General features: G+C 40.6%; 1 protein-coding gene across 1 annotated transcript in view; it reads right to left on the bottom strand.

Moving 5' to 3' along the window:
• The window catches only part of LOC147683933 (transient receptor potential cation channel subfamily V member 6-like), a 201,188-nt gene that overhangs the window by 71,865 nt on the left and 103,245 nt on the right, over window positions 1-26,078 (bottom strand). The window contains exons 7-8 of the mRNA XM_086944925.1: window positions 19,144-19,290; window positions 12,162-12,365 (exon numbers count right to left, since the gene is read on the bottom strand). Of these exons, the coding sequence (XP_086801051.1) occupies window positions 12,162-12,365; window positions 19,144-19,290 (351 nt within the window). The remainder of the gene's footprint in view (window positions 1-12,161; window positions 12,366-19,143; window positions 19,291-26,078) is intronic.

Genomic DNA, 26,078 nt, shown 5'->3' with positions numbered 1-26,078 from the left:
CAGATTTTCTTCCCCACCCCTTCATTCTCAGAAGCTGTGTGAAGCACTGTTACTTACTCCTTTTGTGTGATAAGGCCTTTGTTCTCTTTGCTGGGGAACAGGGTAATTAACTTGGCACAGCAGAGTAAAAAAAAGGCCTGGACCTGATCCTGAGCTGAGCCAGAGAAATATGAAAATTCTGGAAGACCAATCAGGTGTACAAGTAGGATCTTGGGGCCTGCATATTCAAACTAGACACACATGTTTCACCCCTGTTTCATACCTTATTGGACTTTGTAGGTCTAAGGGAAGGGAAACTGCACTCTAAGGCGGATTTTCCCAGGTGTATAATATAGTGTCACTACAGACAAATCAGCAAACCATACTGATTTTACCTATTAGTGCCCACTAATATTATAAGCAAGACTACTGGCAGTATGTGGCAGGAGAGTGCCAAATTATGCGGCAGGTTTTAGTCAATTATGTGGGGGGAAAACAAAGTGTGTGGCATAAAGTGTCACATTTTGTAATGGTATTACTTCATTATTGAGTCATTCGTAAACTTGTTACACTGTCTGGGCATTGGTTTCACCTCATTAGTACCAGTTTAATACCCAAATATAGCAATAAGCAACAGAAAAGTGACCAGTCCAGTTTTTCAAATGGTCTACCAGTATGCTGCAACACTTGTTGCTGCATTTTTTAGTAACTTTTGATACACGTGAGCTAGAAACACATTTTTTTTTGTGTGTGTGTGTGTGTGGGGGGGGGGGGGGTTAAAATCTGCAGCTTTGCGGGGATGACAACTTATGTGGAAAATTAGGCAAATCTATAACTATGCGAAAATCACCACAGCTACTCAATCGCATAATTCTAGTGGCCATGATTATAAGGCCTATTTAAGGTCATCATCTAACCTTGCAAGGTTTGTGCTCACCTGTGTTCACGTGCATCCAACCAAGTGCCCCTTACCCTGGGTTGGTCACAGCAGCCTCATCTTATAAGACTAACACTGACAGTAAACACACACAGCCCATTTACTGTGTGATTACTGCAGGTGATACATACTTAGTAAAACTCACCCACAGTAAAAGGTCCAAAACTGGGTGATGAAGAAAAGCAAATTAAACTGGGCATTCCAAATGGGTGGAACCCAATTGCAACAAAGAAACTCTGAGCAAATGCAGCATGTCTTCACATTTCTGCACAGCATCAACTAAACCAAGCTAACCCTCAAGTGATATCAAGATTCTTGTGCAGATTCTTATAAATTTAAGAAACATGAAAGACTTATCCTTTCACACTGCACATCACTGATCTGTTCCCACATTAGTGAACATTCTCCATAGGCCAAACTCTCACCAAAAGAAGCACAATCAATTATTAACCCTGAGAATCTGGCTACATAAATCAATCCTCCATCACATCCCTAGATGTCTAGCAAATATGTTTCTTCACCAATGCAGGTACAAAAGTACAAAAATGTTGTACTGTATTCATTCCTATAAAAACAGAGTGAAGGTAATGACCACACACACACAAACACACACAACCACTCTCACACATATCAATGTTTCATCTACATCCATGGGCTTTGAGAAGAGACAAGTTGCACTTGAGTCAAAAATTCATGAAATAAAATATATTAAACTAAATATATTCATGTCACAGGCCTACCATGCAATAGGCAAGCAAAATATGATCAGTGTATACATTTCATGGCAATCAATATAGTGTGCTGGCTTATCAATATTTGTCCTTTGATCAGTAACTATCTGTAAGCAATACCTGGGATATGTGAATAGTCATAATAATGGAATAAAACAGACAAAGGTAACAGACATCCAAGTGACTTGTGGTATCCACATGTAGGCAGCCACATTTTCCATAATAGAGGACATTCCCTTGTGACGAGGACCATAACCTTTTAAAGTACATTTAGAAATGGGGTTTTTGATGTGCACCACTTTTTAACAAAGATGTTTTATGTCCTAAGGAGGGCACCAAATTTAATATACAGGCCCTGAAATTAGTCGGCGATTCACAGAGTGTCATGTATGAGTCAACAAATGCCTAGAGTAACCATAATAAGATATTTGTGTTTATAATGGAATCTGAAAAGGGTATAAATATTATATTGGGCTTTACTGATAACAGCTTGTTTTCCTAAGCACATTTAATATTATTTTTGAGCAAGCACATACAAAAGAAGAATGTTTAATATAGGTACCTGCTAGTGAGGTGACCCAAGAATGCTAAAACTGTAGACCCAAGTCTGCCTAAAGGAAAATTTTGTTACAAAAAAAGGTGTTGAGACGTTAGATAAAACTAGCATGCACACATTCCTCTACCACACTATTGTAAAAAATCTTCATAACCTTTAAGAGCTCAGCCAGGCTTTGGCATGTCTTGTCAATGTATGTTATGACATCAAATTGAAGTCTTAGAATTTGGGGAACCTGTTCCTTATAGTGCAGGATTTAGGGAGCAGCGAACATAAGGGAAAAGCGTGCTCCTTAATAAACAGCTATATTATATTAGAGTCAAATTCTCACTGATTTCTATTAGTATTTTGAATATGATTGTTGGAAGGTGTGGTCTATTCGTTACTCTAACTTCCCTACTGTGTCTTGGTTGGTTAAAAAAGCAACCAAGGTTGTTACTCTAAAATGATTACATGGTTGTTGCAAGACATCATGGAGTATGTAACATGCATCCTTGGAGGACGCCAGCATTGCAGGAGGCTTCATGTCAGGGATATCACCTTCCTTTCCTCTTAAGTAGTTTAGGTGGCTTTGACATATCACTGGTGCAGGAACAAAGAAAGATCAGTAGGAAATAGGACTGTAAATTTAATAGATGCAAAAAGTCTCACAATTTTGTTCCACAGTAAGCATATATTTTTTTGATGACAGCAACAGAAATATTTAGTGAGTGGTTTGTCCCGTTGCCTATTTCTTTCTTGTTTTCAATTTGAATTCAAACTCACAATTCTGGCCCTACTCCAATACACTTTTTGTTAATTAATAAGTGTAAACAAATGCCTCTTTTTGTATGGTCAACCCTATTTTTTATTTGATGCTGCTGGAATTTTGACCCTGTGAACTGAGACTTTGCTAACCAGTGCATGCGTTCTGATCCCTCAAACATGTCTGAATTGGCTATACTCTTGATTGACATATTTAACTGATCTATAAGGCCCTAGTGTATGCTACAAAAGTGTAGCCAGGGCCAGTAAGGTAACTGCCATTGGTGGCCTGCAACACATACTGTGCCACAACTAAAGTGACAATGCAAAACAAATCTCTAGGTCTGCCAATGCAGCCTGGGTGTACAGTTTCAAAACTGCCAATTTGGTCTGGCCAATAAACCTTTTGCCATGCCTAAAGCTTCCTTTTTAATACTTATAAGTCATTAGAGGGCTTCGCTGGGACATATGTTGAGTCACATTGCATTGATGGTGAGGTCTTCCTGGGCATGAACTTTGGACTTCTCCCGCTTTGAGCTTTCTTTCCTACCTTCATCAATGACTGCACTGAGACCTGTGGTTAAGCAACCTATTGTCCTCGAGTCCCACTATGGATTCAGCTTGCACTGCCGACGACTTGTTAATAACAACTTTTTCTCCATAAAACATTCAAAGTCCTAAGGTAACTTTTTGACCTAGGCCAACGTGATTTTCGTATCTGACCAGTGCTTCATCTCAGTTGGCCTTCAACCATACCCTTATACCTTTCTAGCACAACCAGTTACCCACCGTTGGCACTCTGGTCCTTTTTGGCACTATTTTTATTTAAAATTTAAAAACTCATACCTCTGCTTCCCCTTATTGGATATTTCTCATTTTGCTGTGATTTTGCTAATTAGATTATTATCTATTTTTATCATTTGGAGTCGGATTTTTATTGAGCGGTGTTTATGACTTTTTTTGGATACTTCTAAATGCTTTACTCATTTTCTTAAGTTAATCCTGTTTGCTCTGTGCCAAAGCTACCAGGATTTGAACTCAGGTTTAAATCACTGAACCCTTTACTAGACCTAACAAGAATAGTAACAAAATCCTTCTTAATACCAATGGAAGCAAGCTGCTCAGGCCAAGGCTAAAACTCAGCTTACTCTTATTCATCTAGACTCCCTTATGGTCGCCACCGCAATCGCTCAAGATTAGAGTTCCTTTGCACTCTTGATGGATGGGTTTGCAATAGCCCAAGCTTCCCTTAGGGAACGCATGCTTGATAACATTATGTAAAATGCTCATTTCAAACAATTACCTTTTTTCGAAAATAGCAAAGGAATGGACTGAGTACTATCTTTTTTGGGTCCGTGGCAGACCTAATACATTTGTTATCTCTGGGATTAAGAATTCTCAAGGGATTTAGTGGCCAATCCTACTCTTATTCAAGAGGAGTTTTGCGGCTTTTATCAGAAGCTGTATGAACAGGACTTGGTCCCCTTCATGGACCAAACTGTTCAGTTTCTTCAGGCCTACCATCATCAGAAGCTATCTACTGTACAGTACCTTAGGCTGGAAGGTAAAATATTGGTTTCTGAAGTAGAAGCCACTATTGGTAGCTGGCATGAGGCAATTCCTATGGCCCGACAAACGTCCATTGGAATTCTATGTTAGATTGTTGAATCTCATAGATCCGGTTCTCCATGATTTATTCAACTTTTTTGAGTTACCTGGGCAGATTCCCAGGTCATGGACATAGACCAACATCGTCATATTCCCTAAGAAAGGAAAGATCCCCTTTTCTGTGGTTCATATAGGCCTATATCACTGATCAATGCTCACTCCAAGAGTTATACTTAGATTTTGGCTAATAGGCTGGAAACGCTTATCTCTGATCTTGTTGATGAGAATCAACATGGTTTTGTTCGAGGGCGATACCACTGCTCACATTAATACTGTTATCACTGCTTTAGAGGCAGGCTGTTCTCAGGAAAATCCTGTCGGAGTGATAATGTTAGACACCGAAAAGGCTTTTGACCGGGTTTTCATAATTTTTTCTCTGGGTCAACATGGCAGCGTCAGGGTTTGGACTGGCGTTTTATTGCTCGGGTTCAGCAGATTCACCAAAATCTTAATGTTTGGGTTTTATGCTTAGGTTCTTCTACTGATTTAATTCAGATAAATCGTGATACCAGTCAGGGATGTCCTTTTTTACCTCTGCTGTTCGTGCTTTATGTAGAACCTTACAATAAAGACCTCAAGAGTTCAAGAGACATCGCTCCACTATGGATTCTTCATCATCAAAATTTAGTTTATTTTGGATTACAAATCCATTAAACACATACACCTACATCATCAACAATTCAATAGTCCCATAGAGGAATACATAGGTTAAAAGGAGGTTAAAATCAACAAAAGATACAAATATGATTTAAAATTGCAGCACTGGTGGGTACAATCACGTTTCCTAGCTCATAACCAGCTAGAACTCAATTTCAAATGAATAAATGGCATCCATGGGATTTACACTTCCACAAGTGCTGGCTCGGGCACCAGGCCTACACGGCCTTTTATCCAAGCTGCATGCAGGTACTTGGCTATACTAATCACTACCCCTTCGTTGGTGTCGGATTTTAGTATCCTCAATCCTAGCTGGGAGAATCTTAACCCCAGCAAATGACACACTGGGAATATACATTTTTTCTGTGACAATCTAATGGCAGGGCATGTAAAAACATGATGGACAATGGAGTCACGACCAGCATTACACATTGGACAGAGATAACTAAGGTTACTTGAATTACCCCACCTTCCTACAAATTCAGTCACTAGGAGAGTTCCATAGCAAAACTTCAAGTAAATCTGTCTTGGAATAGAGCCCTGTATGGCATTCAAAGACTCTTCATAGATGGCGGATAATCTTATGATCTAGGAGCTTGTCAGTTATTCTTTCTGAAGAACAAGTTTGAATCTGTTCACCCCAGAGGTAATCCATGCACCTAACTTTGATTAGCTGCTTCAAAATCTGGGTGGCTTCATCAGGATTGGTCCTCAGAGCATCCAGGGAGAGAGCTTTAAACAGCCTCTTTAGATATGACAACCTAGGCATTTTCAGGTGATCTAGAAAGGTCAACAAATCTATATTAGTGGACACATAAGAGTCCAATGCAGGTGCCGTGCAGATCTTATGCCAAAACAAGAGAGATCTGACCTGGATTGTGAAGGCTATTGGGTACAGGCCCAAGTCCAGCAGCAAGGGGATTATTGGAGTACTTTTTGGAAGGTTGAACACATGTCTAAGAAAACGATTCTCTGCCACAGTTAACTCCTTAATGTATGAGTGACCCCACAGTTCTGCTCCGTATAAAGCAGCGCTTTTTGCCTTTTTTTTAAATAAAGTTCTAAAGCTGGAAGTTATTTTGAGACTTAATTTTTTTGGGCCATTTATAGAAATGCTTTTGACTTTTGCTGGAGTTTGAGTGCACTCTTACTAACATCTGCCTTCCAACTAGAATTCGGGGTCAGAGAAACCCCAAAATAAACTAATTTATACACACGCCCAATGGGGGAATTATTGAGCATAATTCTTACATGAGGAGGACTTCGGGAATTTAATGCCATGAATTTTGTTTTGAAAATATTTAGCTTGAGGCCTTGATCTGTACAAAACATCAAGAAGCAATTTAAAATTGCTCGCAGACTAGTTGGAGTTATAGAAATAATCCAACTATTGTCTGCAAACAACAGGATATGAATTTTAGGCCATTTTTTGGAGCATCATTGTTTGGGAAGTTTAGAGCTTCAACCAGGCCATTAGCGTGCAGTGCAAAAAAGGTTGGAGCTAGTATACACCCCTAATGCATGTCCTTCTCTATCCCAAATGCTTCCGTAAGTTCCCCATTTGACCCCTATCTAACAGGGGTAGAATTATTCTTGGGGATCCCTTTAATGATATCAAGGATATTGTCGGGGACTCCCATTCTTTCTAGAACATTCCACGGATTCCTTCTGGGAACCATATTGAGGGCAGATTTTACATCAACGAAAATTACGTAGAGGTTGCCCTTAGCCAACACAACTGTTTTCCAATGTAGGGTCAAACATTTTAGAATTTGGTCTAGTTTGTAAATCAACAAGGATATCATTGGATTGGACAGTCGGTCAGTTTGTACACAAAACATCTTTGGAGTCCATCTAGAAGGCTAATTGGCCTATAGGGTCCCTGGGTCCTCTTGTGGCCTCTTCTAGTATACTAGCACAATATCAGTGTTGCACCAGGATTTGGGCAACAGGACCCCCTTTTAGTATAGCCTTCATAATAACATTAAGATAATTTGTCCAGATTTCAGGTTTGCCTGCATAAAGATCAGCCGGAATGCAATCCATGCCTGGGGCTTTGCTACAGATACTTAAATCTAGGGCCCGTTGGGAACCTAGGCTAGATACCACAAGGAGGTCTATGATGGTTAGAGAGTAAGGGTGTCCCAGGCTGATTATATCAAGATCTGTCCCATCTTCGTTACATGCTGCGTATAGATTCCCAAAATGCCTGACCCACTTCTGCGGTTGAACATGGAATGCTACTGGTGAAGTGGAAGAGCAGCTGCCATGTGCTATGATGTACCAGAATGTCTTGGAGCCCCCGGACTTGACTTGTTGAGTCAGGCCAGCTGAGATCTCCATTTCACAATCAGCTTTGGCTTGAGCAAGCACTTCTTTTATATTTCTTGCAGGTCTCAGGGATATTATCATGATCTCTACCTTTTATTAGATCCAGTATTGGGACATGACAGCACTGCTCTGAGTCTTATACCATTGGTGGGGGTTAGGACGAGCCATTCCGCCTCTCCTCTTGACTATAGATAACAAGTCTCTCAGCCCAGCTGACAAATCATAATGAATTTTTATTGTTAGATTTGGGCATGACACTTCATCTGTTAGCTGTCTCATCTTTTCCACAGCCTCTACCACCCTCGAGTCTACCAGCTTCAGGAGATCTGGGAGTGTTTCCATGAATACCCTTTTAAGGCTTTTTTATTAGTGGAGATGGTTACGTTTCCCAATAAAGTAGGATTAATTGATGCCTTGCCGTGTCTGACCAGCTGGTTCAGGTGTAGTATCAGGGCAATATGGTCCCTATCTCCTCTTTCTATAACTGCCATATCAGACAAAAATGGCCAGGTGTGCAGGCATAGCAATATATAGTTGAATCTACTTGAGCTGTTAGAGCGTTCAAATGTCATAGCACCGTTTTGATCAGAGTTGGATCTAGAATTGTGGGCTCTTAGCCCTAATCTTAGTGTGTTACTCAACAGAGCCAACGTAGAGATTGTTTTTAAGGTAGGGATATCTAACATTGGATTCGGCCAATGAGCATTTTCCTAATCTGTTAAAGACTGGGCACGGTCTCCTACGGGTTCGTATGTCACAATAAAGTCACCTGCGACTATCGTGTGCACATCAGGATGTAGGAACTTAAATGATTGTCTAAAAGCACTAGAGAGAAAAATTCCCTATTCACATTATGGGGTATATTATACACTTTTAAAAAGAAGTTGCACTTGTTCTCTATGTGTAAGGAAAGAGCAAGGATACCCAGGGATGGAACTGCCAGCCTTCTGATTGTAAAATGTAGCACATTCCTTACCCAAATTACTAAACTCTCCATCGGTCGACCCTTCTCCAGGAACAAAGCTGGACATTAGATGTTGGAATAACCACATCTAAAACATGCTTCAGGGGCCCAGGTTTCCTGAAATACACAAATTTTGTGTTGGCCAATAAAAGGGCCCCAATCATGGTCTTTAAGTTTTAAGCCAGCCAGGTTCCAAGAGAGCATAAGCCATGAGTTGATTACTGGAGACCTTAAGGGAGGCGTTATAAAGGTTTCTTGGGCATCAATATCAAGCAGATCTGGACACCCTCGGCTGGACGTTGAAAGGAAGGGATTACTGGAGGGTTAGGGAAACGGGTGATGTTATGGGTTCCAGTCAGCCATTAATGGGTCAGTTTGAATGGTGGAACCCTGGCATCTATTTCCTTGGTCAGTCCTTGTTGAACACATTCTTTTAGCAAATGTCTGCAAGGTGGAGGTAGCTTCTAGAGTGTCACATGATGCGCTCATAGAGCCATTTGATGCTTTTACCATAGGGGATTGATCCCTACTATTTTGGGCTAGTTGGTGGATACTGTTAGATGGATTAACACCGGTGCATGCATTCATGAAGACTGGAGCTGGTTTTAATTGAATCCCTGAGTCTTGTGGGGGTAGTGATTGAGGTCCAACAGCCAAGAGGCCATCTACGAGGGCCTGGTCTCAAGCCGGAAACCTGATATTCTTACTCCTGTCGACAGTCAACGTGAAATTTCCATCTACACAATAGGTTTGTTTTATTGAGCATTACTTCCAAATGTACTTTTTTCTTACATTTATTGCATAATAGTATGTATGAAGGTTCTGTGGCAGATTCAAATGATTTCCATGAAGAAGGAACTAACACGCTCCAATGTACAGAGATTTAGCACCCGGTTCTTTAAATTCTTTTGAATCAATATGAAAGAACATGTTTTCACATAATCAATTGTACTGTTCTTTTAAAAAGATTTGTTTATTGCTGGATGCATTTGTAAATTACTTTTTGCAATTACATATTTATTTTACTTAAAATGATTTACAAAATATGAAAATAATTCACTTTTAAATTCTTCATGAAAAAATACAGTGAAATTACTTTGCTCACATTTTAATAAAATGCTAAAACTCTAGGATCATCTGAGGATATGTAATATGGTACATCTTCACTCTGTATTCCATTCTTTTAATTCAGCACCAGCCATTTATGATAGACAAAAAACAACATCATAAAGCAGGCTAGCATGTGCAGGCTTAGGTAAGATCGAAACTACAACTCTACAAACCTCATTAAATTGGTTACTCTTGAAACATATTTCTCCTTCTAATACTCTGGTTTATGTAGAACTTAGCTATGGCACTGGTGGCCCACATTGATCCAGGAAGGCTTCATCACGCCAGATTTTTTAGCTGTCGACATAGAGAGAATTCATGTACCTTGGGGCAGATTTACAAGCTCCTTGCAACACTTTTGTGCCGCTGTTGCGTCACTTTTTGACACAGCGGTGGGGTAAAAAATGCGGCCAATTTACAAGATGGCGCATCTAGGGAGATGCGTCACGTATATGCATCACTTTGTAAAGCCCTGTGTCACATTATACCTGCGTCAGGTATAATGTATGCAGGGTGGGCGTTCCTATGCAGGAAAGCATTGCATAAGTGATGCAGTGAAATCTAAAAGATTTCACTGGGTCACTTCTAGGACGCCACTGCGGCAAAACCTTACGCCTGCTTGAAGGTGTAAGGAGCAACGCAGTGTAGTGGGAATATGCCTCAAAATGCATTGCTGGAGTTGCGTTGTGTTTGCGACAGCACTCCAGCAATGCATGACTTTTACCCCAACAGATGCGTCAGAATTTCTGTTGCATCTGTCACTCCTTGTGCAGTGACGCGCCGTATTGTAAATACGGTGAATCAATGGTGGCGTAAGGGTTTCTCAGGGTGGTGCAGGGAAAGTGACCCATCTCTACAGATGCATCACTTTCTTGTAAATCTGCCCCCTTTTATCTAAATTCGGATCATGTGCATAGTGATTAGTATCATGAGAATTTGACATAGATATAATCTACTTTGACAAATTCCAGATACTACTGGGATAGAGGCAATTACCTCAATGTGGAGAGTGAACAGTCTTTTTCTTCACCTGATACTCATTCTTTATTACTTTACTATTATCACTCTATTACTTGACTATTATTTTGAAGCCGGAAGCATGACAAAGTAACCATGAATGTTTCCTTTTTTAACCAACTTTACTTGCCACTGTATTGCCGCAAAATCATGGGATCACAGGGAAAAAAAAAACTAACCGTCGCCATTTTCTTTCAAATGAAATATGTCCCTCGGGGTGGCCCAAGTCCAGGGGATCAATGTAAATAAATGTTTGGGGAGGGAGGCATGCCGGGGTCAGTTTCGGCCCTGGGGTCCTCACCCCTCTGTGCCCGTATTTAAACCAAAAGGGGAGGCTTGGAAAGGCACCGGGACCAACAGCCCCAAGGCGAAACATAGATATGAAATGGAGGGAGGCCGGTGCCCTCCCTCCCCAAGCCTCTAAAGGCCCTGGGGACACCTTCCCCCAGAGCCAAAACTTAAATATAAAGAGGAGGGGGCTATAGCCCCTTCCCCAAGCCGGTAACGGTCCCTGGGACCCCGACTTCCGGGTTGGCATCAATATTGAAGGCAAGGGGGGCACGTAGACCCTCTCCTGGACCTTCTAAAGGCTCCAGGGACCCCATCCCCTAGGACCGGCTCTACTGTGGTGTCCCGGAGAGGCTTCCACCACCGGGACACTGTTACCCTGCCCACAACAGTGCAGACAGGGAAAACTTGTCTGCTCCCACCCGACGGGAGCTTTAAAAATGCTCCCACCGGGTGAGAGGAAACATTTGTTTCCCTACCCCCGCTCTTGCGGGAGCTGTGAAAAACTGTTAGTCTCCTGTGTCATTAAATCTATACCCGAGGAGAACTTACCATATTTTGTAAAGCACTCCTAGCTTTAGCTCTAGGCTCTTCAGCTGGAGTACAAGGCCCTCTGGTGGTTGTTTCTATGATTTTTGGGGGGCTGAAATATGTTAACAGAAAGATTCTGAGACATGTTGCTCTTATAAAAAAAGAACCAATATGTCTCTGAGTCTTTCTTTTACGATTTTTCAGCCTCAAAAAGGTAAACAAAAGACTCACAGACCTGTTTTTTTTATTAAAACCTTGTTATAATTATCCTGTGTGTAGGATCGAAGCAAGTTTCTCTGTAGACCTTCAATCAGAGCAGTGCTCTGCCATCCTCATCAGCCTTAAGCCCTACATTGTTGGGGTCTTTCACCTCGGGATCCTTTGACCCGGGGCACTAAAACTTGCATCTGTTATGTTATGTTATGTTATTAATGGTTTTATATAGCACTCAGCTACTCCGAGGAGTGTCCCGACGCTTTAAGAAAACCAGAAGCGGCTGTTGGGATCTGAAATTGATGTTGTCCCAGGACCTGTTAGCATGGATGGAGAAAGCTTATCTGCACTTACCATCTTTTTAAGGTTTGCATTGATAAGTAAAATGAGGTTGGACAATAGTTTAGATTTCAAGAAATAAAAATGACTTCTTACCCATAGGGGTTTTGTGACCTTGATGGTTAATTGGTCGGGTGGAGTATCTGCTTTTTTTAGCGGGCGGTGCAGGCAGCAGATGGTGAGAAGGACTGTGTATGAGATGTACAGGAAGGTCCAGAGGAGGAAGAATTTAGAACCATACTTCACCCATTTGAAGTGCATCAGCTCCTTCACTGGAGTAACTTCCAAAAGTATTCTTGCCTTATTGAATAAAGAAACAAAAAACAGAGAATAAAGAGACAGGTCACTACCATTAAAACAGCTAGCTTTACTATATACTATAGGAGCCCAATTCACAAAGATTTTGCTGTGACATACTCTTGCAGTACTCCTGAATTTCAGGAGGAAGTCAGTGATACTCTTGGCTTACTCCTGAAATTCACGAGATAGCCAGCAATACTAGAAGAGTAATTCACTCCTACATAATCAACAGTCTTTGTGACTCTGGTCCAATATACACAAATTAAGATTCTAGACTATATCTGGGACAAAAAAGCAATCCGTGGACCACATTTATCTTTTCTCATTTTATAAGTGAAGGGCAATACACAAAAGGTGTGAGTCAAACCAAAGTATATGGTAAGCTGTAGATCTTTGCAAAATTATAGCACTGTTTTACTTGTGTTCACTGAAGTATCTTTACTATTTGCAGTTAATAGCAATCACTGTTTTGATGTTCTTTCCACAAGCAATGTTTGTACAAAGAGATGGCAGGGTTTCCTTGAAATGTGGATATCGTATACTTTGTTATTAAGTACAAGCTGGCGTATTCCTAGTATTGTTATTCAACATAATAGGCACTGTGGGGCCTAGGTATCCAAAATTCATGCAATGCAGGGCAGCAAACAAAGAGGCATACATACAAGCCCCTATCACCACCACAGCATCCCTTTTAACGACGTTGTGGTGGCGATAGGGGCTTTGCCTTATTTACAAGACAGCATTTAGCCACTTAACGTGGCTCAACGCTGCCTTCTAAATAAGGCCCCCTTTCACGCTATGCTTAGCGTGAAAGGGCTAGGGCAATGTGTGTTGTGGTGGCCGTTCCGCCGCATCACCCATTGATTTAGACGATGCCCCATATTTACAAGGGTGGCGTAAAGATGGGGTAGTGCCAAAATTAAGACTAGGGAAAACCTGGGCTTACCGTGGAGCAACAATGAGAAATGTTTAATTTCTCCTCGGTTCTGCTGTTTCCATGTGTGCTGCGTTGTGCAGCACACATGGAAACAGCAAAAATCCATTGATTGTTTATGTGCAGGAAGTTGTCCCTTCTTGCACCAAACAATCATTAAAATAAAATGCAGTTTTGCAACTTCTATGTGTGCTGCATTAAGCAGCACACATAGAAGTTACAAAATGCAATTTATAGATTGTTTATGTGGAGGAAGGGACACCTTCCTGCACATAAACAATCTTCCCCTGCAACTCATCCGCCCTTGCACTATCGCGCAAAGGTGCCTGTGTTGGCGCTAGACAGCTAAATTTAGCACCAGCGCAGGGGGAAATGCAGGGCTGCATCCTATTCTTGTAAATGCTGTGCAGTCCAGCATTTCAGATGTGGCGCAGCATGGCGTTAAGCCAAGAAGGCTAACACTGCACTCCGTCACTTCTATTGTAAATATGCCCCAAAGTTGCTTAAAGGAGTTTTGTGAATGGGTGTGAGCTGACAAGCTCCATCTTTACTAAGTTATGTCACCCTGCAACTCTCTCCCTGCAATGGTGCACTCGAGGCTGCCCAGCCCTAATGCAAACACCCTTGCACCATTGTGCAGGGGGTACCTGTGTTACAGACCGGATTGTTTTTGTGCAGGAAGGGATACATTCCATATGAAAACAATCCACAGAGGCAATTTCCTCTTTCTGTGCATGATGCAGAATGCATTAGGCATAGAAAGAGGAAATAACAAGGAGAAAAAAGATTTTTCATTTCATTATGCCTCTCTGCGGTAGGTGTACCGTTTCTACCGATTTCACGTCATTCCAGCTTTACAAATTTAGTAAATCTGGAATTGCATAAAATCCATGGGTGGATGCACAGGAATGCCCATGCTCCATCCGTTGACCGCCTTCCAATAAGAAATATAACACATTGCACACTGTTGAATTGCATTACTTTTCTTTACAAAGCCATGCAGGGCCACGCAAATCAGTTCTTGTGTGTCTTCCTATTTTGTACTTCCAGCTAATCCTTTGCGTTGCTCTGCGTCATCTTGCGCGACGCAAGGGTAATGCAAAGGCTTAGTAAATCTAGGCCAGAATGGGAGTTCAGCAGTGATATTTACACAACATTTGAAGGATATCTGCTCTGTTCCTTGAAGCACTGGGCTGCTACTAAGATTTGTTTTGTGACTCTATGTCTAGCCACAATAACTACTTCTTTAGTCGTGGCCCAGTTGAAGACCCTACATCTCACCCCGCTCTTCTGATTCCATCTTGGTTTTAGGTCTGACCAGTTCTAAAGAGATTATTTATATCTGGGGGTACATTTTACAATATATTTCTGTCCCATGCAGAGTTTGCAAGCAGACCTAGGGGCATATTACCAAGCAATAGCGATAATTATCGCTATTGCTTGGTTAGAGACAAAAATTTACAGCTGAGCTGCGGTGATTTTTATCGCAGATAAACCTTGGTATTACCAAGGTTTATCGCAAATGCGATAAAAATCGGCCGCAATGCATGAATATCGCTGAAAAGTCAGTCAGATTTGGCTTCATGAATCCTTCACCCCAGACAAAGCAATGGCTGTGGTTATTCATTTCTCCACACTAACTGCTTTAATCACCTGGGTGATGGATGGACTATCTCTCTCTTGACCTGAGGTCAGTACCCTCTTCCTAGCCTGTGACATTCCTGGTGAATCATAGTATGTGTCTTCGTCCACTCATTTTGCAAGCTCAATTCTTGACCCTATTTTCTCTTCTTTCAATGGTACTGCAGGCCAGCACCTAGGGGTGGCTCCTCCGCTAAGGTGGAGGCGCGTCGCCTCTCTGCTCTCAGAGCAGGAAAAAGGAAAAATAAAATGATAATATCATTTTTTTATAATTGTATTTTTTGGAGCTACGCGCTGGGCTGGAGCGAGCTAGAGATATGAGAGAGGCCTGGATTTTCAAGTTTTCTGCTCCCACTTTATAGTCAGCGGAGTCTTCTTCCTCGCTTGAGTATCTGCTTTTGAAATGATTCGCCAAATACTTATCCTACAGGCATATGAGAAAAGGGACAACGACTCTGGGATCTTTCCTTCCAAAAACATGGAATCAGATAACGTAAAGTACCTAAATTGTTCAAAATCTTAATCTCTGAAAGGTTTCACCATCGCAATTCAGGGAAATTTGACCATAAAAGCACTTCTACGATGTTGGTCCATTCTTACTTTCCGATAACCTCCTTGTAGTTGATTGGCATCTTGTTAGGCCATTTCTCCTACACTCTCCCTGACATTCCTACTTCTGGCATCATTTCCTTTTTTGTGGCCCTAGCAATGTCAAGCATCATTGTTTCAGTGACTACTCTTTTAGCCCACCCTCCCTGTGGAATCATCCCATATTAAGCTTAGAAAAGCCTTTAGAACAGTGCTTTAAATGGACAGGTACTTACAGGCCCTGAGTACTTATCCTTCTGCCATTAGAAAGGGAGAGACCCTGCACTTCATAGCAGCAATACATTATTTTTAATAGGAGAGTACCTGCACTTTTTAGTAACAAACTGGTACCCTTGTATAGTGAGTACCTACAGTTTTAGATTTCCCTTGTATAGTGAGTACCTACAGTTTTAGATTTCCATTTCAAGCACTGCTTTAGACTGCATTAAGCTTAGAAAAGTCTTCTGGTGACCAGACCTACCCATGCTCAATGTGCCACTGTGTGTCACAACATATCCAGTGAGGATACACAGTAAACACAAGGTGAGCTGGAAACCCCTGCATAGGGTTGGCTTCCAGCTTGTGCTTGGAGGATTTGAAAAGCTGATGCCCATTACAGGCTTTTAAATCTCTACAGGACATCTGCATCAGACTGAGGAGCTTTTTTTGTTGATTTTTTTTGTTTCCTATTTTGCAGGGGAACGCTGAAGGGTAGAAGGGTTTCACAAGCAGTGCTTGGCACCAAGCAACACCCCTCTAAGGCCACAACCCCTGCATACCCTGTGACAAATGTTTAGATAGAAGCGGGTATGGATATAATTTTGATGCAGCTGCAAATTCCATAACATTTCAAATCTGCACCCAAGCAATGCTCCAAACATGAGGGTGCATATTTCCAAATTATTTTGAGGTTGATCGGCCTCATGTTGATAATTCTTAGGTCATACAGGCTGCAGCTTCCTTGACATGCATTTAACATCAGATACACAGAAAATGAGAGGTGTTCTTATAAGGGGAACCATGCCTTGCATCAATTTTGTTGCACCAAAGTGCTTGAAAGCCTGGTCAAGGAGTAGTAGGCTCTATTTAATCGCAATCTACAGCCAGGATTTATCAAACTTTGCAAGCATGAAATTGTTGCAGTGTTGGAAGACCTCAGAGTCTCACTGGCTCAAAAGATACATGGTGGCCTGAATGTGGCATAATATGTCTTGCCTGCTTGCTTGGACTCCAGAGACTGTTGGCAGAGCTGTTGGCACCAGTGCCTTGTTTAGAAGGCATGCCTGGATGATATAAACCAGGTTTTCAGGAGATGTTGGAGCATTTTTGTGGGACATGTCCTTTTGATGGATCCAGATTGTTTGGCGAGAAGGCTGAGTCTGCCCTCAAACAATCTAAGGACAGTTGAGTCACATCATGTTCCTTGGGGCTCTTGACACCCACCACGCAGTTATACCAACAGTACTAAAAATGTAGGGGTTATTCCGGAGGCTAGCTTACAAAAAATGCCAGCCCTCCAAACCTGTGAAGCAACAGCAGACCCAGTCCTTTTGAGCTAAGGTCGTGGTGCTGGTTGAAGCCATTCATACAAGCAATAACGTCTCTCCTCTAACTCCTATTCCCTTTCTGTAGAAAATTCCAAGTCTCTTTTACGTGTGGTCACAGTCTCACGCTCAGCCAGTAGGCATCAGGATATAACCTTTCATCCCCGGCTTCAGTTAATCACTTGGGTTTTGCTAATAATTCAAAGAGGCTATGCTGTGCCCTTCATTTCCTCCCAACCCCCTTTCCCTCTAACATGAGAGTGATTCTCATCGGATCATTCCCCAGTCTTGTTGCAAGTCAACATTCTACTGGCCAAGGGTGCCATCAAGTGAGTGCTAGATTCGGGAGTGGCTAGGGGTGCCATTTGAGCTATTTCCTCATACTAAAGAAGAATGGAGGTCTCAGTCAGGTCCATACTGGGCCTCTACACATTGAATGCCTTTTCATGAAAGTGATCCCAGTGGTCACTGCCCACCTTCAGTGGTTGGGGATACATGTCGTTCGTAACTTGTGTTTCTGTAGAGACATTTGCTCTGCTTATTCCAGCCATCTATTGTTGGGCTCAAATGGTTGCATGTTGTTTTTTTAGAAGAAATATTTCAAACCACATGGTGTAGTAATTCTTCCTTTAGTTGGGAATTCGCATGGGCATCAGCTCCCTGTTAGATTGTTTTTTTCCACCATTGGGTTCGGACGTGTACTGATGGGGCCCTGTGTTTGGCACTGGTAGAGGTTTCTTTTGGGCCACTTGGATGCTCTTTGACTCTGGTAGCGCTGGAAGACTTTCCACACAATGACCACTCTGTTCTTCGGTAAGACAATGGTTACTGGATTCCAACCTTCTTCTATGCCTCACCACCGTGACGACCTTGTGCACTGTCATTATACCCCAAGCGTGGCTACGTATGAGACCGTTGCAGAAGTGCCTCTCAGCACAATGGTCACACGCTGAGTGTAAAATAGAAGGTCTAGTGCTGGTGATAGCCAACGCCCATTACTCTCTGTAGTATTAGAAAGGCAACAAGTTGGTGCAGGGCAGGCCTTTCATAGATAGCATTCCACTAGTCACCATTACGATGGAAGCCTTTCAAGCTGGAGCGCGAGCTCTCCTTAACCACAACAAAGTGCAGGGTTTGGGTATTCCACAACAGCATAGCTACCTCATGATTTACTTCAAGCTTCTGGCGAGCCACCTGGCCCTCAAAGCCTTCCGACCGTATATTTAAAACAATGCAGTCATGGTCAGGACAGACAAATAAATAAATTAATACATGTTTAAAAATTCATTAATAAATTAGCTTAACATACAGTAACACTTAAAAGTTGTCGCTTATAATTATTTATTCTTACATATACATATGGGACTTTAAGCAATACTATTTTGTATTCCTATTATTTTCCATATACATGAACACCTTTCTATGTAGTTATGTGTTTATCTTTATATGTATTTATTACTTTACTCTTACTGTAGGAAAAATAAACTTCAACTCTCTTCAGTTCACTACTGTGTCTCTTCCTGTATCTCTTTCAATATACCCTCTACTGTCACCCTCTGACATATCCTAAACCTCATTTTACTACTATGATCTCCCTCATATTAACTATTAATCTCCCTAATATCCCTTTTTAGACTCTTCCCTCCTGTACCCCTCCTTTGACTAATTCCAAACCTCATTTTACTACCATAACCTCCCAAATAACACTTTCTAGACTCTTCCTTCCTCTATCCCTCCTGTAACTCACCAGAGCCTCGTTTTACGACTCTGACCTCCCACATAACACTTTCTAAACTCTTCCTTTCTCTATCACTCCTTTATCCTATTCAATCCAATTAACAGACTCACATGTACATCGCTTGAATTAATAACTTAGATTGACCCATACTAATCCACTTTGAGTTTTGGAGTAGCGTGATACTCGGCAGGGGTAGTAGGTGCTATATAATTACAATTACAATTATAATGCAATCAAGTGGCCTACGAGTGGCACAGTAAAACTGTGTGCATTCTGAGTGCTGGTAGCCCGATGAGCTGAGCTCAAGATGGATGTCAAAATAAAATAACTCACTTCATTGTTTTTGCTGCTGCATATAATATCCAGAACTGACTGCTTGTCGTCGTAGGAATCAATTCCGGTAAGGTCATAGAGGCTGGAGGACACAGGGCCAAACACACAGTAGGGTTTCTTTCTCCTCTCCATGAAATACTCAAACATCTGTATGACAAATCAAGATGACCATGAACAGTACAACAGAAAACTGTGCTAAGGATAGAGATTTAAGTTGGCGACCAATACAAATTTGCCTGTATAAGAAAAGCCTATACATTGGTAGCGATGGAAACATTTCTTCAAGTGAAACACTTCATTAACAAATACAAGAGAACCATCTAAAAATCTTGGGTAGCTCAGAGCATTGTCAATAATCCTCAATACTGGTCTGTGGGCTCCTGGCCTTCATATTTCTGCCATTTCATTCAAAATATATATAAAAATAATCTATATCCATGATGGCAGAATCATCACTTTCTCCTTGTCCGTTTTTCACATATGAAGATTACCAGTATGTAACCGGGTCATTATTGAACTCAAAAATTAAATCTTTTAACATAAATGTCACTACATAATTCTTTAAAAAAAAACTTTATTGACATTTAGTGAAGAAAAAAAGTCAATCAATAAAAACGTCATAGTTATAGAACAACAGCATTGCTACAGGGTCAAAAATGGTGCACAGACAAAATATCGACTCCAAAATATCGACTGGACATAATATCGACTTTTAAATATAGACTGGACAAAATATCGACAGGACAGAATATAGATGACCAAAATATCGTTTATAAGGTAAGTGATATAATATCGACTGTTAAAAATATAGATAGTAAAAAATATCGATTTCTTAATAATATCTAATTTTTATAGTGTATTTTTATGGTATAATATGTGTGAAAAGTGTGTATTTATGTTATAAATAATAATTATTAATGATTTTTGTTTTTATAATCATTGCGTAATTTAATTCTGTAGCGGGTTGTGGGTTTATAGGGGAATAGGGTGGGAAGTATTTTAATTATTATTAATTAAATATTTAAATTTATTTATTGATAGTAAATTTAAATTAATAATTAATTAATTTATAATAGTTATTTAATGAAATTTTAATTGGTAATTAATTTTAATTAATTGATTAATTGGTAATTATGTAAATTTTACTAAATTATTTTTGTAGCGGGTTGTGAGTTTATAGGGGAATTGGGTGGGAAGTGATTAAATTATAAATAATTAATTAATTACATTTATTTATATATATTTAATTACAAATAATTGTTAAATACTTTTTCATTATTAAATAATTATTAGTAAATATTTTTATTAATTAGTATTAATAGGTGATCAATAGAAATAATTATTGTTAATTAGTAAATATAATATATTAATTAATAAATTGTACACAAATATTAATTAATTTTAATTAATTATTAATTGATATTCAATAAAACATTTTATAATTATTTATGAAGTATTCATTTTGTATTCTCTGGAGTGGGAATAGTAATTTTAACCCCTACGCTATCCAACTTTTTCCCTACTGTTGCACCCACTGGAGTGGGAATAGTAATTTTAACCCTTACGCTATCCAACACTTTCCCTACTGTTGCACCCACTGGAGTGGGAATAGTAATTTTAACCCCTACGCTATCCAACGCTTTCCCTACTGTTGCACCCACTGGAGTGGGAATAGTAATTTTTACCCCTACGCTATCCAACGCTTTCCCTACTGTTGCACCCACTGGATTGGGAATAGTAATTTTAACCCCTACGCTATCCAACACTTTTCCTACTGTTGCACCCACTGGAGTGGGAATATTAATTCTAACCCCTACGCTATCCAACGCTTTCCCTACTGTTGCACCCACTGGAGTGGGAATAGTAATTTTAACCCCTACGCTATCCAACACTTTTCCTACTGTTGCACCAACTGGAGTGGGAATATTAATTCTAACCCCTACGCTATCCAACGCTTTCCCTACTGTTGCACCCACTGGAGTGGGAATAGTAATTGTTACCCCTACGCTATCCAACGCTTTCTCTACTGTTGCACTCTTTGGAGTGGGAATAGTAATTGTAACCCCTACGCTATCCAACGCTTTCCCTACTGTTGCACCCACTGGAGTGGGAATAGTAATTTTTACCCCTACGCTATCCAACGCTTTCCCTACTGTTGCACTCTTTGGAGTGGGAATAGTAATTTTAACCCCTACGCTATCCAACGCTTTCCCTACTGTTGCACCTACTGGAGTGGGAATAGTAATTTTTACCCCTACGCTATCCAACGCTTTCCCTACTGTTGCACTCTTTGGAGTGGGAATAGTAATTTTAACCCCTACGCTATCCAACGCTTTCCCTACTGTTGCACCCACTGGAGTGGGAATAGTAATTTTAACCCCTACGCAATCCCATGCTTTCCCTACGCTTGCACTCTTTGGAGTGGGAATAGTATTTTTTACACTTCCGCTATCGTACGTTAATATAATAGTATGTTATTTAATTATAGTATGTTACTATATATATATGTTTTAACAAATATGATTTTAAAATTTTATTTTTATTAATTTCATTTATTATTTAATTATTATAAGTTAATTTAAGTATTTTTAAGTATATTTTAGTAATTAAATTTTAATATTAATTTAATTTAACACATTTTTTAATAAAGTCGATATTTTTTAAAACTATATTATTGTAAACGATATTTTGTACTCGATATTTTTGTACTTACCTGTTTGTAGATACAAACTCGATATTTTGACTGTCGATATTTTGTCCACGATATTTTTGAAAGTCGATATTTTGTCCCTCGATATTATTTCAGTGATCCGTCAAAAATATAAAATGATTAGTAATGACTGCCTCAGCTTTTTTGACAGGGTATGTCCTCTAAGGATTTAGAAAGGTAGGTGCCCTGTGTGTACTTCAGGGCAGATGTAGATCTAAACTGAATTATAGCCCTCTAGTCACATCTGCATATTGTCCTGGTGTCAAGCTGGCCTAAGTTTATTGAAACCTATTTGCACAGCAGTTAAAATTCCCTGCTGGGTGTTTTTTACTGCACCCAGTAATTACTGGTTGCAGTAAAGACCTCACCCTTCATTAAATTCCAGCTGGTCAAACAGGCCAGAATTTAACATAGAAAAACACTAATATATTTACAGTAACATGCAGATTTTGTTGCACTTAGCACTAAAATCTGCATATTATGCCCCAAAAACTCTGAATAGGTGCTATTTATTGAGCCAGATAAATTCCGAACCCAAAATGTTGGAATTTATCGGGGGTGATAAATAGCACCTATGCCTCTGACTCAAAGTCATGGAAGTATTTCAGAAAGGCTACCCAGACTCCCTGAAGTTTTGGATTGCAAACATGTGGCACCTTTTATAGTCTCTTCCAATAAAAACGTCTTTTTATATAGTGTTTCATACTATCGCTGCCACTTCTACGCTTGTAAATCATGGTCATAAGTATTGCCTAGGCGATGGTGCTCATTTTACTGACCTCCAGAAGGATGGAAAGTTAAGTCCCTCGTACAACCTGGGCAGGCTAGATTTGGGCATTTCCCTCGAATGGTAAGTACCATTACCCTATTTTTGGTAAATACTAACTTTTACAAGTTTCCAACTTGAAAATAAGGCATAACATATGGAAATGTAATTAACACACCAAATTCCACATACTTTTCCGTTCTTATGAGCGGTTTCACAATACATTTCTGCAGGTTTTATCTCTTGGAACAGATCAGGGGTAAACTGCATGGCTGTGGTAATTATCAAAATCTATCAGTTTGTTTACATGGGCACTGTCAGTTCCCAAACATCCCTATCGCCTGCAAAGGCCCCCAGAGCTCCATACAGTCCTCTTCATGGAGCTGCTTGGACCACTACTGACGTTAAAAGCATCAAGATTCAACAATTTGCCAATGACACACATGTTTACTTGAAAGTCTCCTCTGCTTCAAACATCCAAGGCCTTAATCTATGCCTCCACATCATCCAGACCTGGATGTCCTTGCCTACCTGAAGCTCAACCCAGTCAAGACAGGATTCATCTTACACAAACAACAAACAAGAATCAGTATGAACCTGCGTCAATAACATGAACCTTGGCAGCTTTGAACTCAACTTTCCCCCAATGTCAACTCACTTGATTCACCCCGGATACCAATCTCATCCTCAAGGATATGGCGCAAAAGAACACAAAGCCAGCTGGTACCAGCTTTTTCTTTTGAAAGAAACTGAAATAGTTTCTTTCAAAAAGCGACTTCAGAACTGCTGCTCAGGTCCTAGCACCCTCAAATCTGGATGATGGTAACACTCTGCTTTGCTTTCAAGAATCCTCAAGGGCACCCCTTAAAGGCATCCCACTCGCCACAGCACCCATCACCCATGGCCTGTAGAAATAGGATCACATCTCCCCTTCCTGATGGAACTCCATTGGCAATTCTTGCTAGCCCCACCATCTGCAAAGCCAGATTAATAAATTATAAAGCCATCACGACCAGTATCCCAGATTAGCTTGCAGACAAACTCATCATCTCTGGTGGTTCTCAGCACACTAGCAGCCAGGAAGGACAACACAGACTAGGGACTAAGAAGTGCAAAATTATATAACAAGACATCAGGCCATTTATAACTATGTACCTCGGATCTGGAACAACATCACCGTATCCATCAGGACCATCCCAATGCTTACCCAGGGTTAAAGATGAACCTCTTTAAAATACACAACATAAGACTGGATTAATCGTCCACAAACCAGCTACCTCTCCTATCACTTGTTGACTTTATGCTTGCCTTTTACCCTGTACAGTGCTCCAATGCCTTTTGAGTAGGTTTGCACCATAAAAATACAACATACATACACACATATCACACAGCGCAAAAATTATATTGCAGTGATGTTTTGCACATGGATCAGAGTTTAGCCTCTTACTTCCAACGAGTGCCTAAATCTTTATGTAGGATTGTAACTTGCGGACTGGAGACCACTTCCTAATTCAGTTGTGGAGGCCAAACTCAGAAATCCACCACACTGGCTAATATTACTCATCTGATCTTGCAGCAAAGCCACTCCTTCACTGTTGCCAGTATAATATGGAGATGCAATAACCTCCTTTAATCAGGAAGCAGTCTTAAGTACCACACTAAAGACAGAAAAAATAGAATAGGTGCAGATTACAGGAAGCTAATTTAAGTGGCTCCACAGTGTCAATCCAATATTAGATTAGAGGTTGTTTGAAGGGAATGCTGCTTTTCAAAAATTGGTTATTTCATGTTAATAAACCTTTCAAAACATATAATCTACAATTGACTACAGGCTAATCAATAAAGGTTTGCTACGTCTTTAAAAGGGATTGTTACCCTAAACATATAAATATGCTCACTGCTTGGTGACAAGGATATGTTTAACATCTATTTAGTACAACAATCTTGTATCCTCAAAGTATTATAAACTCACAGTTAACATGAATTATGAAATCAAAGAATTCAAAGTAATAAAAGAAAATATGTAACGCTATGGTCACAATTTACTGAAAGCTGGAAGAATTGTATTAAATTGCATGAATAAACCTTCAAGGCCCCTTTCCCCAATCGAAAGGGCCCCACTTTCTCCAAGACCCAATATATTTGATATTGCTCCAGGAAAGAGTGTGCGAACCATCTTATTGATCTGGAGATCCTGGACAGAACTGCACATAAGACTGAACCCGCCTCTTAGAATCCACCATCAATTGCTCTGGTTTGGTTGCAAGTGACATGTTTAAGAATTACAAAGCAGTTCTTAAATAATAAATCAATACAAGAAAATTACTAGATGGCACAGCCAAGTGGAGAGACCTAATGGTGGAATTTGTGGGATAATGTAGATACCCATAGAATAAAATCATGGGGCTTTCTTCCAGCACAGTCCTGGCCTTTTCAGAATGGTAACAATTGTTGGAATATCGTGGACACCCAGGTATATTGGTAAAAGGTCTTAGCATAATCCTGGGATTTGCATTTCAGTGGGTGTTGCTAGTATAATGAGGGCATGCATGGCTTGATGGTACCCACCTCTGGAATAATAGTCAGCCTGACATCCGTGTGATAGTATCTACTTCTGGTAAAATTCTTGCCCTGCTGCCATTTTGACAATTCCTGCCATATTGTTGGCATACATTCGCAGGCACTACCAAGCTGTGAATGGTGGGTTGAATCAATATTTAATGGGTTAAGTAAAAGGGGCCTTTTCACATTACTATTTTGCTGGCAAGCCATGCCCTGAAGCCATGTAACATGTCTTAGAAGTATCATTGGCCTGTCACTCCAATCTCATCACCTTACCTTTTCATTCACCCATAATCTAGTTCCTGTGGGACATTTAATGGTTTCTTATGTGCATAAGGAGCTGTGATGCTCAGATCTCCATGTGTGAGCTCTACTACCTAAGCCTATTATTCCAAGGGGCCGTATTACTGTATTGGCACATTTTTCTGGTTAGCGTTGGGTGCACCTTTCAAAAGGTGCGCCCAGCGCTAACTAATGCACCGCATTATACTGAATGCAATGCCCCCAGGGCATCCGCAAACTTTCATTGAGGTGAAAAAAGGGGTGGCTGCTTTGAAGCCGTTGTATGTTTTACAGTGCAGGCAGTAGCCTGCCTGCACTTTGAAGGGGAATTCGAGATTCCCTTGTAGATGGGTGCAGTAAGTGACTGCACATGCCTTTAAGGGGATGTCTGGGGGGTCCATAGACCCCCTTCCCCCATCCAGAAGGCTGCTATCAGGAGGTGCACTGACAGTGCGATAACGTTTAGGTGGCACGCTGCCGGTGCGCTTCCTGACAGCTTCTTTGCCTCTGCGCATACGGCGTGGGCATAGAGGCAAAGAGAATCCCTCATTTGCATGGGGCCACGCCCCCATGAAAATGACTTTTGTAGAGAAAAGGAGTATGGTCCTGGGATGC

This window comes from Lissotriton vulgaris, chromosome 11 (genome assembly GCF_964263255.1).
Source record: "Lissotriton vulgaris chromosome 11, aLisVul1.2, whole genome shotgun sequence".
Taxonomy (NCBI): domain Eukaryota; kingdom Metazoa; phylum Chordata; class Amphibia; order Caudata; family Salamandridae; genus Lissotriton; species Lissotriton vulgaris.
This window is presented reverse-complemented; position numbering and strand designations above follow the sequence as displayed.